This window comes from Belonocnema kinseyi, chromosome 2, assembly GCF_010883055.1.
Source record: "Belonocnema kinseyi isolate 2016_QV_RU_SX_M_011 chromosome 2, B_treatae_v1, whole genome shotgun sequence".
NCBI classification, from domain to species: Eukaryota; Metazoa; Arthropoda; class Insecta; order Hymenoptera; family Cynipidae; genus Belonocnema; species Belonocnema kinseyi.
The window spans coordinates 29,492,184-29,506,816 of record NC_046658.1 but is presented as its reverse complement, the minus strand read 5'-3'; the positions used below and the strand labels follow the sequence as shown (position 1 = coordinate 29,506,816).

The 14,633-nt window shown below is 31.8% G+C and overlaps 1 protein-coding gene across 4 annotated transcripts in view; it reads left to right on the top strand.

The window, feature by feature from the left end:
• LOC117166858 (apoptosis-inducing factor 3) overlaps positions 1 to 14,633 on the top strand; it is a 222,802-nt gene that overhangs the window by 10,439 nt on the left and 197,730 nt on the right. For 3 of the 4 annotated variants that reach the window (XM_033351231.1, XM_033351228.1, XM_033351232.1), the window contains exon 1: positions 5,917 to 6,130. The exons of the other annotated variant lie outside the window; for it this stretch is intronic. In XM_033351231.1, the coding sequence (XP_033207122.1) occupies positions 6,124 to 6,130 (7 nt within the window). In that variant the 5' untranslated portion in view covers positions 5,917 to 6,123. Of the gene's footprint in view, positions 1 to 5,916; positions 6,131 to 14,633 lie in introns of those variants that run through there. 4 annotated transcript variants of the gene reach the window in all.

Below are 14,633 nucleotides of genomic sequence, written 5' to 3'. Positions count from 1 at the left end.
TCAAATACTATGCACATTTACAAACAAATTTTTTCATCCAGAAATATATATTCGATTATTGTATTTTCAATAAATAAATAATATTTAATAAACAATTTTTTTTAATTGTTTAAATTCAGGAATTTTCTAGTTCGGTTATTTTATAATTCAGCCATTTTCTTTGGGGATTCTTAAAATTCGGTAATATCTTATTGTCCGGAATTTTATTTATTTTATTTTTCGTGAATTTTCCAATTGGACTTTTATATTTCGAGACTTTTATAATTTCGGGAATTTTAATATTTGGTTATTTTTGAATTTAAGAATTTTACAGTGTCGAGAATTTTATTTTTCGGGATTTTTCAGTCGCTTTTTCCGAAAAATAAAATTCCCACATCACTGTAAAAATTTCGAAATTATAACATTGTCGAAATATAAAATTCCCGAATTGGAAAATTCTCGACAATTTACAATCTTACAGAATTTGAGAATTGCCGACAGAAAAATTCCGAATTATACAATATCCGGGCTAGACAACTTTAATTTAAACAATTAAAAAATAGTTTGAAAAAAAAATTTTTTTAATAGAATAATAAAATATTTTTACCAAAGAAAAAACTTTTTTAATGTTTAAAGTTTCTAAAAATTATTGTTTGAATATAAAATAACAATAATCTAACAAATGTATTTTTGGATAAAAAAAGTTATTTGAAAATGTGCATTGTATTTTTGTACATTACAGAAAACGCTTGCAAAAGTAAAATTATTATTTAAAAAAATTAAAATAAAAGTAGCGTTAAATCAGCCTGCATTGAATCCAGCAATGTTTTTTTTATTTGAAGCTCAAAAGTTTTAAATGTATGTTTGTATCACATTTTTATACAATTATTGTATCAATTATAATAATTAAAAGTTTATTTTGAAACATATTTTATGGAACATGATATCTTTTATGAATGTGCCAGTGAAATTCTGTTCGTCTAATTTTGTTTGGCAATGCGAAACGTAATCTGGCTTGGATCTGTTGTCTTAACATCTAAAAACCGAAAGAACAATTTTCCTATCACTTGGAATTATAATTATATTTTTATAAAAACGTTAGAATATATAATAATTAAGAAATTGGAAAATACATACAAGAACTTGATTAGACGAATAGTCTAAAAAAATCCGTAGAAATTACAGACCACAAAAATAAAAACTAAATAATATTAAAGAACTATATATAGACAATATATAGATTGAAAATTATAATTAATAATTTTAGAATTCGTGCAAAATATATGAAATCGTAATATAAATTACTCATCGACTTATATTTGTGGCATTTTTTAAAATAACCAAGTTTTGCAAAGTTATAAATGTAAAAATTTTTTAATTGGCAATTTACTTTCAATCCAAATGGTTCTTGTCCGAGCTAAGTAACCATTAGTTCGCCTGGAGGGGCCTACTGTGAGTTGCTTACAGCGCTCCAAGTGGCTGTTGGCAAAATATATCGATGGAACTTCGTCGGTGCTATCTACGGGTGGTGGTATGTAGAGGGGAAGTGACTTTTTCGCCGGACGCGCCGTCTATATTTATGGCGGGTAACTAAGCCTGCACCGCATGTAAGTTTATAATATCTTTGACACGATGTCAGAGAGGTCGGTTGCCCTAGGGTGCAGAATATGATTGGTTGCCTTTCTTTACTTCCGCCTAGCAGGACCATGCTTTGTTGGATTATGGTCAATGTTGGCATTCTGTGCTACTGCGCGTGCGTTAGGGCTGCGCGCTGGTTGGCCATACATGACGCGCGATTCAAAATTACTTTAAAAAACAATTTTTGTAAATTAAATAAATAATTATTAAAATATACACAAGAATGTATAAAAATTCTGTATCCTTCCGTTTGAGGCAACAACAAAATTTATATCACGTATATTTTATACATAACAGTTTATTTTAAATAAATTCCAAAGACTGACTTATATCCCTACCGAAAAGAATCTGAGTACATACTAAAAATTCTTTAGGTCAAAGAATTTCAAAGAAATTCTCCGCAGGCACTCAGGTAGATATTTATAAAGGTCCAGGAAGCTCGTTTAAATGGTCTGAAGGCTTTAAAATATCCTTTCCGAAATGGAAATAAGAATACGATCATAAACTACAAGCAGAGAGGCTATCTGAATAGCGTAGCCGACGTTCAAGTGTCCTTTGTTAAGCTTTCGGATTAAAATTTAGAAGTAGATTTTTTTAATTTCATAGCTAACAGCCTAAAACATAATAATTCGGAATCTATGGGTTTCGATGACTTCCGATATCTAACTTTTTTTTTAATGCTTAAAATTGGGATTAATAGAACGTTTCTCGTAAATGGAATGAGATACGCCAAAAAAGACAAAATTTTTGAATTCAACTAGAAAATTGTAAATCAGTATATAAGTTATAATTATAAATAAGTGTAATGAGAAAATTCATCAATTAAAAAAAGTGTTAATAATTTGAAGAGAAATTTAAAAAGGGAGAGCGGATTAGCCACGACCAACTACTTTAAATAACTCTGCCCGCCCGGTACGTGACGAATAAAAAAGGAACATTATATTACCGTCGCACCACTCTTAAAAGGACCACTAAAAGGATCTTGAAAAGAACCCAAATCTCTCAAACTATCTCCGAGACTATTTTGTTTCAATTGACATTGTTTATAGACTCAAATGGGCCAAGCTATTTCGCTAAAGAAAACTCAGAGATTTCTTTCGGTAGGGATTTCACAAAAAAAATTAGAATATATACATTTTTTGAAATGTCATCTAATATTTTAGCAGCTTAAGGATGTTGATTCAATCCGACTTTGAATTTTTGTTAAATAGGTACGGCACTGACGCCATATATATTTTTTCTGTAGGATTTGTGAACGAAAGAAAGAAAACTTGTCGAATATCCGGGGTTCTGCGAGATCCTCGGCTCAATAAAATGTTGAAAAATCAAAAAATTTCTTGAGGAAATGATTATTTTCCCGACAAATATGAATTTTGCGAAAGATAAAAAAACCAGCGGGTAGCAGACGGCAGCATTTGAAAGATTAGAATCGTTAGCTAATTTATTTTTTTACTCGCAATTCTAACATAATAGAAGAATTCTAGAGATTCACGGCTCTTCCAAAGGGCCAGGTCTTGAAGATGGTATCCCCAAATTTTACGAAATACTTTGCGAAATGAAGCAAAAAGCAAACAAAACTGACACGCCATGTTTTTTTGTAACTTTATTTGTGATCAACCACCAGGCTAGCTGTAAGCTTCACTCTATACGCGGAATCGGGGCGTCCTTCGTTATCGTCCGTGGGTCAAGACTACAATTCTCAAAGGGGAAAACCTATTCTGGGAGATTGACTTTTGATGAGACTATCATTAATCGATATTACTTCAAAAATAATAAGACACGTGTCCCGGATTTTTTGGTCCCTTGTAAGAACTATGAGCTTTTGTAAATCACATTAGCCAATGGTGCAGAAACTACCGGGATCGCGCGCGAGAACTCTCAACAAGATCCGCTGGTCCAGTGGACCAGAGTCTGACTGTTGACCACGCTGCCGTGGGTTCGAATCCTTTTCTCAACTTTTTTTTTGTATTGTAAACATGTCAAGTAATAATTTTTAATGCTTTTCCGGCGAATAAATTATTTGTTTGAAAAATACTACTGGGAAATAAATACCATGCAGACACTTTTCGAAGCTGGGTGATGCAGTGTTCACTGCAGTGATGGAAGAAATGAGAATTTATCAAATTTATGCGTTTGCAGATGTTATTTGCAAAAAAAATCCATTTCAATATTTTGTAGGAAATTGTATTCACATTTTTTTTGTATTTCCCAATTGAAAACTGTCTAATCTTTGGCTGATTCTCATTTCTGCCGTCGCTGCAGTGAAAACTGCATCAACCAGCTAAGTGATAATCCGTAACGATTATCACACGCAAAAATGTAAAAAAAATTACGATTACACAAATAAATTATTCGAAAAGTGTCTGCATGATATTTATTTCCCATTAGTATTTTTCAAACAAATAATTTATTCGCCGGAAAAGCATTAAAAATTATTACTTGACATGTTTACAATACAAAATAAAAAGTTGAGAAGAAGATTCGAACCCACGGCAGCGTGGTCAACAGTCAGACTCTGGTCCGCTAGACCAGCGGATCTTGTTGAGAGTTCTCGCACGCGACCCCGGTAGAGTTTCTGCACCATTGGCTAATGTGATTTACAAAAGCGCATAGTTCTTACAAGGGACCAAAAAATCCGGGACACGTGTCTTATTATTTTTGAAGTAATATCGATTAATGATAGTCTCATCAAAAGTCAATCTCCCAGAATAGGTTTTCCCCTTTGAGAATTGTAGTCTTGACCCACGGACGATAACGAAGGACGCCCCGATTCCGCGTATAGAGTGAAGGTTACAGCTAGCCTGGTGGTTGATCACAAATAAAGTTACAAAAAAACATGGCGTGTCAGTTTTCTCTGCTTTTTGCTCCATTTCGCAAGGTATTTCGTAAAATTTGGGGATACCATCTTCAAGACTTGGCCCTTTGGAAGAGCCGTGAATCTCTAGAATTCTTCTGTTATTTCAGAATTGTGAGTAACAAAATAAATTAGCAAACGATTCTAATCTTTCATTAAGAAAAATTCAAAGTGGGATTGAACCAACACCCTTAATATAAAGAAGTTAATTGCAGAATATAATAATAATATTTGAATTGATATAACAAAAATTTCAACTCACAATAATTTTCTTTTCGATTAAGACTTAATCTAATAGAACAATATTCTGAGCTACATTTTTTTAGAAAAAGTCAAATATCATTATTTTAGTCTGCAATTAACTTCTATATATCAAGCTGCTGAAATATTGTATGGTAATTCTAAAAATTTATTGTAAAATATAAGTAGTTCAATGAAGATAAACTGTTATTTATAAAATGTATGTGCTATAAATTTTGTTCTTGCCTGAAATCAAAAGTTACATAATTTGTATACATTCTTGTGCATATTTTAATAATTATTTATTTAAATTACAAGATTAGTTTTTTAAAGTAAGTTTGAATCGCGTGCCGAATGCGGCCAACCAACGCGCAGCCCTAATGCAAGTGTAGTAGCACAGGGTGCCCGCATTGGCATCATTGATCATGGTACATTATGATCGGTCTCCTTATTATTACTCCGTTCTTTAAAGTCAGATGACGGGAAAAAGGTCAGAACTCAGATGACCGAAACGTTCGATGCCATTTGACGCAGGCTCGGTCAACTCAATAAGGCAAAATGGAGAATTTTTCGAACCTAGCGCGGGGGATTGAGAGGTAGCGAGGGGAGTCAAATTAGTTCTCCTGCCCATCGTAGAGGGCGCAAATTGGTGTAAAAAGCGCGTGTGCAGAAAATTGCTTGCTGTCATTTGTTACTGTGACGTCTTGTCTGGTGCTGTCACCGTATGAGAACATAACCTTAAAACGGTTTTTCGTGTGCCGGTATCACTTTAATGAAAAGGATTTCTTGAAAACGCAAACTGATGTGGTTATAACATATTTAAAAAACTGTATATCACAGGTCAACTCTGCTTAAAAAAATAATAAAAATTCATACGTATGCACATCCTAACTCTCCTCGTAATTATCTTTTTTCACTTAAAATACAAAAATAAAAGCAAAATTAAGTAAATAAGAAACGTTAAATGAGAAATTGAATGATAATTATCTTCAATTTCTTATTTTGCGTTTCTTGTTTCCTTAATGTTGTATTTATTTATCCTTTTTTCTTCAATTCTTTTACTAGCCAACAAATCCAAGGAAGGAGCATGCACATATAAAGCGACTAATACATGCATGCTTCTGTAGTTCTCCTGCCCATCGCAGATGGCGCTGAATTTCGCCATTTATTCCCCACGTAGTTGACCGAGCCTGATTTGACGTCTACCCCCATCTTCACGTCGGAGTCCCACTGCACTGCTGTTCTAATAAATGCAAGAGAAATTTAGGAAGTGTCAGATTGTCAAAATAGCATAATCAAATTATGTAAACATTCTCTCTTGGATTTCAGCTGTGTTATCTCATTGCGATAGGACTTATCGTCTATTAAACCTCTTGCAGTCTTTACCGCTTGCTTTACTTGGAAGAGAAAAAATGACAGGTGGTATTATGTTTATATGTAAAGTATTGAGAATTTAGTAATATTTGTTGTTCAGATTGATAGACAAGTTATAAGTTCAAGTTTATTTATGTATTTATTTACAAGTTTTGTTTTTTAATTGATATAATATGTATGTTCTCTACCGATAGACATCTCAGTGTATTCTCAGTGGAAAAAGCCTGGCCGGTTTGAGAGTATTTTAAGGTTCGATTTGAATGGTTTAGTCCAGACCTGCCCAACCTGGAGAAATACCCCCCAGCCACACATGTTTTGCGCTTACCACTATTTCGGCTGGAGAGCTAGAGTGCTGGTAGACTCAGACCCAAGCAGCACCGCAGATAGGAAATATCTGTTAGGGTCGCCACTAACTTTTCAATATAAATTTGTGATGGTGACCATAATTTTGATTATTTTATTTCAGCATGTTTACATTTATTTTCAAATAATTTAATTCAAAAGAGAATTGTGCAAAGTATTTATTCATTTTACGTTATTCAATATTTTAATATTACAGTTGTGTTTGACTGATACTTTTGAAAGTTTAACAATATACTAACATGATGTACAAGGTAGAAGAATAAGTTATATAATTGTACATCATGTTAGTATATTGTTAAACATTCAAAAGTGTCAGTCAACCACAACTGTAATATTAAAATATTGAATAATGTAAAATAAACACTTTGCACAATTCTCCTTTGAATTACATTATTCGAAAATAAATGTAAACATGCTGCAATAAAATAATTAAAATTCTAGTGAACCTTACAAATTTATATTGAAAAGTTAGTCGCCCCAAGCACTGGAACAGATATTTCGTATCTGCGATGCTGCTTGGGTCTGAGTCTACCACCACTTTCGCTCTCCAGGCGAAATAGTGGTAAGCGCAAAACATGTGTGGCTGGCGGGAATTTCTCCAGGTTGGGCATGTCTGATTTAGTCTCTGAGATAGTCTGAGAGATTTGGGTCTTTTTCAAGGTCCTTTTAGTGGTGCTTTTAAGAGTGATGCGACGGTAATAAAATGTTCCTTTTGTATTCGTCACGTACCGAGCGGGCAGAGTTATCTACAATAGTTGCCCGTCAAGAACCCGACTCTCCCTTTTTAAATTTCTCTTCAAATTATTAACACTTTTTTCCAATTGATGAATTTTCGCATTATACTTATTTATAATTATAACTTAGATACTAATATACAATTTTCTAGTTGAATTAAAAAATGTTGTCTTTTTTGGCGTATCTCGTTCCATTTACGAGAAACGTATTAATTCCAATTTTAAGCATTTAAAAAAAAAAGTTAGATATCCGAAATCATAGAAACTCGTAGATTTAAAATTATTATGTCTCAGGCTGTTAACTATGAAATTTAGAAAATCTACTTCTAAATTTTAATCCGAAAGCTTAACAAAGGACCCTTGGGTGTCGGCTACTTTATTGATATAGCCTTTCTGCTTGTTATTTATGATCGAATTCTTATTTCAATTTCAGCCTCTCTGCTTGTTATTTATGATCGTATTCCAATTTCGGAAAGAGTATTTTAAAACATTTAAAAGATCTACCTGGACCTTTACATATATCTACCTGAGTGCCTGCGAAAAATTTCTCTGAGTTTCTCTGACCCTAGAGAGTCTTTAGAATATACTCTGAGACTTCTATCGGTAGGCGAATTCATCGAAACCCGTAGATTCCGAATTACTATGCTTTAAGATGTTAGCTATGAAATTTTAAAAATCTATTTCTAAACTTTAATCCGAAGGCTTAACAAAAGACCCTTGAGTGTCGGCTATTCTATTGATATAGCCTCTCTGCTTGTTATTTATAATCGAATTCTTATTTTTATTTCAGCCTCTCAGCTTGTTATTTATGATTGTATTTTTATTTCAATTTCGGAAAGGACATTTTAAAGCCTTTAACATTTAAACGAGCTACGTGGAATTTAAATATATTCACCTGAGTGCCTGTGGAGAATTTCTCAGAGCTTCTCAGAGCTATTTCGCCTGAGAATACTCAGAGATTTCTATCGGTAGGGTATTGCTAAAATACATTTTTTTCGTATATTTATCTCGGAAATATATTTGTTAGTATATTAAATATCCAATAAATTAATAAGTACTAATGAGAAGTTAAGAAAACATTATTTTATTCATTATATACAAATAAACTTTGACAGAGTACCAATAATAATTCCAGAAAGTGAACATTACATTTTCAGTATTAACATATATGTAAATATTGTAAAGTGTGAAAATAGTTAATTTAATTTAATAATAAATAATATAAATAAAAAAATAAATAATATAATCAAACTGAATTATAAACATTAATATTTCTTTTTGAAGCTAGAAAACAATTTACTTTGTTTCGTTATAAGACCTTTATAAAAATCAATTGTGTTTTGAAAAATATATATTGTTGCAAACATGTTCAATTTTTTTAATGATTTATATTATAAAGAATATGATTTATGAAATAAATTAATATTGATAAAATTTTAGAATAAAAAATTATATTTGGGGAAAATAATTAATTAATTATAAATACAAAATGAATAAAAATACAGAATATTAAACGAATAAATACTATAATTAGGAACACTGTTTATAATTTCAAAGAAAGTTTATTTATAAATTGATAAAATAGGATATTACCATTCGAGTTGTAGTACTTTGCAGATAAATTTTTATTCAATACATTTCAGATTTTTTATTTTCGTATATTGAGCACTGACACAAGTTTTGGAATTTCTATATAAGTTTCTAAAACCTGAACAAGATATCTCAATCCGTGTGGGTCGACGTAGTGTGGACCAAAAAATGAAAATCATCCCACACAAAAATTTCATGAACGAACTTAGTCATATGATCTCGACTTTATCGACGTTCAAAGTTTCTTTTTTTTCTCCGCTGGAAATCGCTAAAAATCCTAAAAAAATAATGATAGGTTACGTATGCGCAGATACTTATTTGTTGATTTGCAACAAATGTGCAAACTTTATTCTTTATATTAATTTTTTTAAATGTTTAGACGATTTAGTTCCAAATTTGTGTCATTGCTCAATATACGCGAATAAAAAAATCTGAAATCCATCAAATCAAAAATTATCTGCGAAGTGCTATAGCTTAAATGGTAATATCCTATTTTACCAATTTATAAATAAACTTTCTTTGAAATTATAAACATATTGTTGCATACAAACGTTCGTTAAAATTTTCTATTTAAGCTGTCAAATTTGAAACACGATATCTCAATCCTTGTGGGCACAGTGAGCACCAAAAAAATGAAAATTTTGCATATTTATTTTATCGGTTAATTTTTTTCAAAATTATTACTCAAAATAAATATACAAACGCAATTTATTGTCTCATTTTCTCAATTCCAAATTTGGAGGGCGATATATCATTGCCTTTTGACATAGTGAACACAAAAAAAAAGTTCCTAATCGGGGACTGGTTTAGTCACGTAGTCACCAGAGAGCATGCCCTTAAGCAATTTAAGTTGCAGTAATCTTTGCTCGCTTTTTTTTTGTTCCAAGTTAGTCTTCTTTATATCAGTGATTTTGACATGAGCAAATTGCCGTATTCGGTTTTCCAAGTAATATTATATTAAAAATTCAATAATAAAATATTTCTACAAAAAATATTTGTAATGTTTAAAGTTTCTAAAATTATTGTTTAAATATAAAATAGCAATAATTGAAAACAGTTTCATCCAGAAATATTTTTAAAAAATGTTATTTTAAATTCAAGCAATAATTTTAGAAACTTTAAAAATTGAAAATATTTTTCTGAATACAAAATATTTAACTGTATTTTTAATAAATGAATAATATTTATAAAAAAATTATTTGTTTAAATTATGGAATTTTCTAATTTGGATATTTTATAATTCGTCAATTTTCTGTCGGGAATTTCATTATTCGGGAAATTTCCAATTTAGGAATTTTATTAGTCGCGAATTTTACTATTCGGGAAATTTATTAGTAGGAAATTTCATTATTTGGAAACTTTCCATTTTGGAAAAAGGAAGTGTTCGGAATTGTAAAATTCCAGAAAAAAACTCCCGAATTCGAAACTTCGAGAACAGTTTATAATGCTACCGAATTATAAAATTCCTGAATAATTATATTTCTGGCAGAAAATTGTATAATTATAACAGCCGTACTAGAAAATTCCCGAATTAATACAATTAAATTTTTATTAATAAATATTATTTGTTTATTAAAAATGCAATAATTAAATATTTCTATACAAAACATTCTTCAAATTTAAAGTTTCTAAAATTATTGTGTACAATTAAAATAATAATCAATGAAAACATTTTCAGCCAGAAATTTTTTTTTTCAGTTATTGTTATTTTAAATTCAAAGCAGTTTAGAAAATTTCAACATTGAAAATATTTTTTTAATGAAAATATTTCACTATATTTATGGAATAAATAAATATTGATTTAATTGATTTAATAACTTTAAACTGGTTTCAAATGTGTTTTGATTGCAACTTTAATAAATTATATTATTAAAATTGATTAAAAAATGTGTGGTATAAATAATTTTTGTTACAAAAAATGTTTGATTGCATATTTTCGATGACATTTTCACTCTAAACCACACTTAAAATTAAAATTTTTCTTATAGTACAAAACTTTATTTTTAATTATTTTCAAAGTGTACAAAAAAAATTGTGATCTTTAAAAACAATTGTAATGACTTTAATGTGATAAAAAATTTGTGTATACAAATTTTAATAAATTGTTTTATTTATATTAATCGAAAAAATAAAAAAATAATTTAAATAAAAATACGTACCGTTCAGATAACAGATCCATCTATTCCAAGTATCGGATGCTCCGTAATAATATTTTCAGAACCAAAATACTGTGCACAAATTACATGACCTGCCTGTAGTTCAAAGTTAGCTCTCGAAATATCTTTTTGCCAGATCTTTATTATTTTTTTGTCTTTTGGTACGGTGTCAACTTTGCCCTTTTTCGGAACAATTCGCGTAACCAGAATTGCGTTAAAAAACAACACACTTATACCCAATTATTTTCGTTTGTCACAAAAAACCTTGATACATTTTCAGTCTAAAAGCCTTCAAACTTAATTCTAAAGCAAAAAAATCCCAAAAATCACTTTTATAATTAAAAAAGAAAGTGGGACGAAGGTCGTGAGGCCTAAAGCGTAGGCTTTGGTTCCACTCTGTCGGCTTGCGGGTTTGATTCCCGCCGCGCATTCTGGAAGATCCTCGGCGGCCCATGCGGTGAACACTAGCCTAGCAATGGAGTTCATGTCCGGAGAGTCGTGGACCGGTACCTCTAAAGAAAAAGGTTCTCTAAGTACATAAATCTGTTGCTCTTTGTGGTTCGGAACTCACCTTAAACTGTAGGTTCCCCTCCCAACACCAAGTAAGTGGGTGGGGTGTCTGTAAAGGAATAGGAAAGAAGGTGCAAGAAAAATGTTAACCCTTAGGGGACACATTAGAAGCTTTTATTTCCGTTTCATTAAAAAAGGGACAAAGTTTCACAATTATGACACTTTCCCCATGCGTTTGAATTTTTTCCGGCCTAAAAGTACATCCAGCGCCGACCTCGGCCGTGGTCAACATTTCCGTCACTTTCATTTCAGAGTGCTACGGGCCTATTACAAAATAGGTTCACACTATTTCGTTGGTAAGTGCAATTAGGAAAGGTAGGAGAAATGTGAGGTGGACAGGTAGATAAAATGCAACACTCTCATTTTCCCTTCAATAAAGCAAATTCTACAGTGCTGTGAGTTAAATAGCATATAGTAGTAGTTTCTTAAAATTATTTTTAAAAAAACAAGTAGAATAAAAATAAGAGATCATTCGAGTTTATTTTATTATTAATTACTTATATTGATATTACAGTATTTTAAATTTGTTAATACCTCTTTGCTTTGGAGATACCTGTATTAGAACTAGACCAGGGTGGCCACCTACCCGGAAGAACCAAAATCAAATTGCAAAAGCATAAAATAAACTTTAGAATCAACTGATGGAATTAAAATTTTTTAAAATAATTAAATAACTTTAAAGGTTTACAATTTTTCTTGCAATATTTAAAATTCACCAATTTGGAACGGTGAAAATGACAGGAATTTTTGTTTCGAGAGAAATCACTTTTTTTAGTCAAAAAAATCTATCCAATAGTTTCGATTGTCATTTGATACTACATGAGATAATACCTATTCATAATGCATTTATTTATCATCTATAAAATGTTTGTAATGTTAATTGGAAATTATTGTTTTCGAATGCGCAATTATAAAATCGTTTAATCTTTGATTCCTTGAAACTAAAGTTTCTCCTAAAATTAATTTTTAGATTAATTTTTGTAGGATTTTATTTTTTATTTCACAATATCGTAGTTTTGAATTCAAGTATTCAGAATATCAGATCATTTTAGAAATAAATATTAAAAAATTGTATATGAAAAACCTTGAAAGATAGTTTCAAATATAATGATTTTAGATGTAAATATAAAGTAATTTAAAATCGAAGATCTGAAAAATGTCTCATTTTTATCCAAAGATTTAAACAAAGAAATCATGTTGAATTGTCGCGCGTGTAGGCGAGCGTGTGTGCAGATCACGCACAAGCGAGACTACATACTAGTTCGCAGATTTATCGGGTACACTCCTGAGTGCTCTGAGGATCTTTAGTGAATTACTCGTAAAGTTTTTGTAGTTATTCACGGAGAAAAAAAGTGATAAACCGTTTCAGAATTATCACATGGAGTTCATTCATCCCTTCTCAAATTTCGCAGATTATTTATGAAAATACATCAATATCCGACGAATTTTTCTCGTATCCGAGACCTATCTACAAGTTCGTGACTTTCATAATGACAAATTTTTTCCATGTATATGACTGTCATTCGGATTTAAATACATTGCAAATGAAGAATGGTGCAGATTTAGGTATCACACTACACCGTACGTTTAGGAAAAAAGTTGAAAGATAAACGATTTTCTTCATTCCGACCTGTGAGGGGTAGTGTCGCTGCACACTGTAAGGGGAAGGGTACGCAAGTAGCCGTGGAGGAAATGACGACTGCCCATATTTAAAAGTGCAGGTAGCTCTTTTAAATGTTTTAAAAGCTTTAAAGTGTTAATAATTTGAAGAGAAATTTAAAAAGGTAGAGTCGGGTTAGCGACGGCCAACTACTGTAAATAACTGCCCGCCCGGTACGTGACGAATACAAAAGGAACATTATATTACCGTCGCACCACTGTTAAAAGGACCACTAAAAAGACCTTTTAAAGGACCCAAATCTCTCAGACTATCTCAGAGACTAAATCATTCAAATCGACATTGCTTATAGACTCAACTGGGCCAGGCTATTTCGCTGGAGAATACTCGAGATTTCAATCGGAAGGGATACGCCAAAAAAGACAACATTTTTGAATTCAAGTAGAAAATGGTATATTAGTATATAAGTTATAATCATACATAAGTATAATGAGAAAATTCATCAATTAAAAAAAAAGTGTTAATAATTTGAAGAGAAATTTAAAAAGGGAGAGTCGGGTTATTGACGGGCAACTATTGTAGATAACTCTGCCCGCTCGGTACGTGACGAATGCAAAAGGAACATTATATTACTGTCGCACCACTCTTAAAAGGACCACTAAAAGGACCTTGAAAAGAACCCAAATATCTCAGAGACTAAACCATTCAAATCGACTCTGCTTATAGACTCAAATGGGTCAGGTTATTTCGCTTGAGAATCTATCAGTAGGGTAGCGTGATGTTAGGCGCCTAACCGGATTTTTTGCGCACAAAATAGGGGGTTGCGACGCCGTTAGAAAAAAAGTTGACTGAATGAACGGAAAGGATATGCTGTAGTGTATTCGTATAGTATCCACATAGTATCTCTTCCGTATCATGCAACAAAAATGCAAAAAAAACTATAAGATGAACAATTAATTCATTGCAATTCGGTTTCCACGTTAAATTTTCCGTGTGAACGTCACGGAATAATTGCAATAGTTGTTTTTGCTGCGTTCAAACATTAAAAAAATACAATACCTGTTGCTTGCCGACGTTTCGTGAACATTGCAGTTCACATCTTGAGGGCTGACCTGAAACTGAGGTATCAGGTCATGATGTTCTTAGGTATACTTTCTACGATGCCTGTGATTGGCCAGAGCTCCCCACCGTGGGGACTGGTCGAACAAATTGATAAAGCAATAAGAAAACACACTCAAAAAAGCAAGTCAACACAACCTACGATAGAAAGAGGGAAAAATGACCACCACGCTACCCTACATCCAAGGTGTCACAAAACAAATAGGAAGAATTCTCAACAAACACAACATCCAAACCATACGAGGGTGGATTGATAAGTTTCCGGCCTGACCAAGAAATGGCGCCACTAGGCCTATCTTGAGGTGGCGTTCTATGGTACCATCCTTAGATAGCTTGTAGCTATAGTTTCAGCCCGATCGCCATGTTAGTTTAGGTTTCAGAGCACACTGAACAAGACG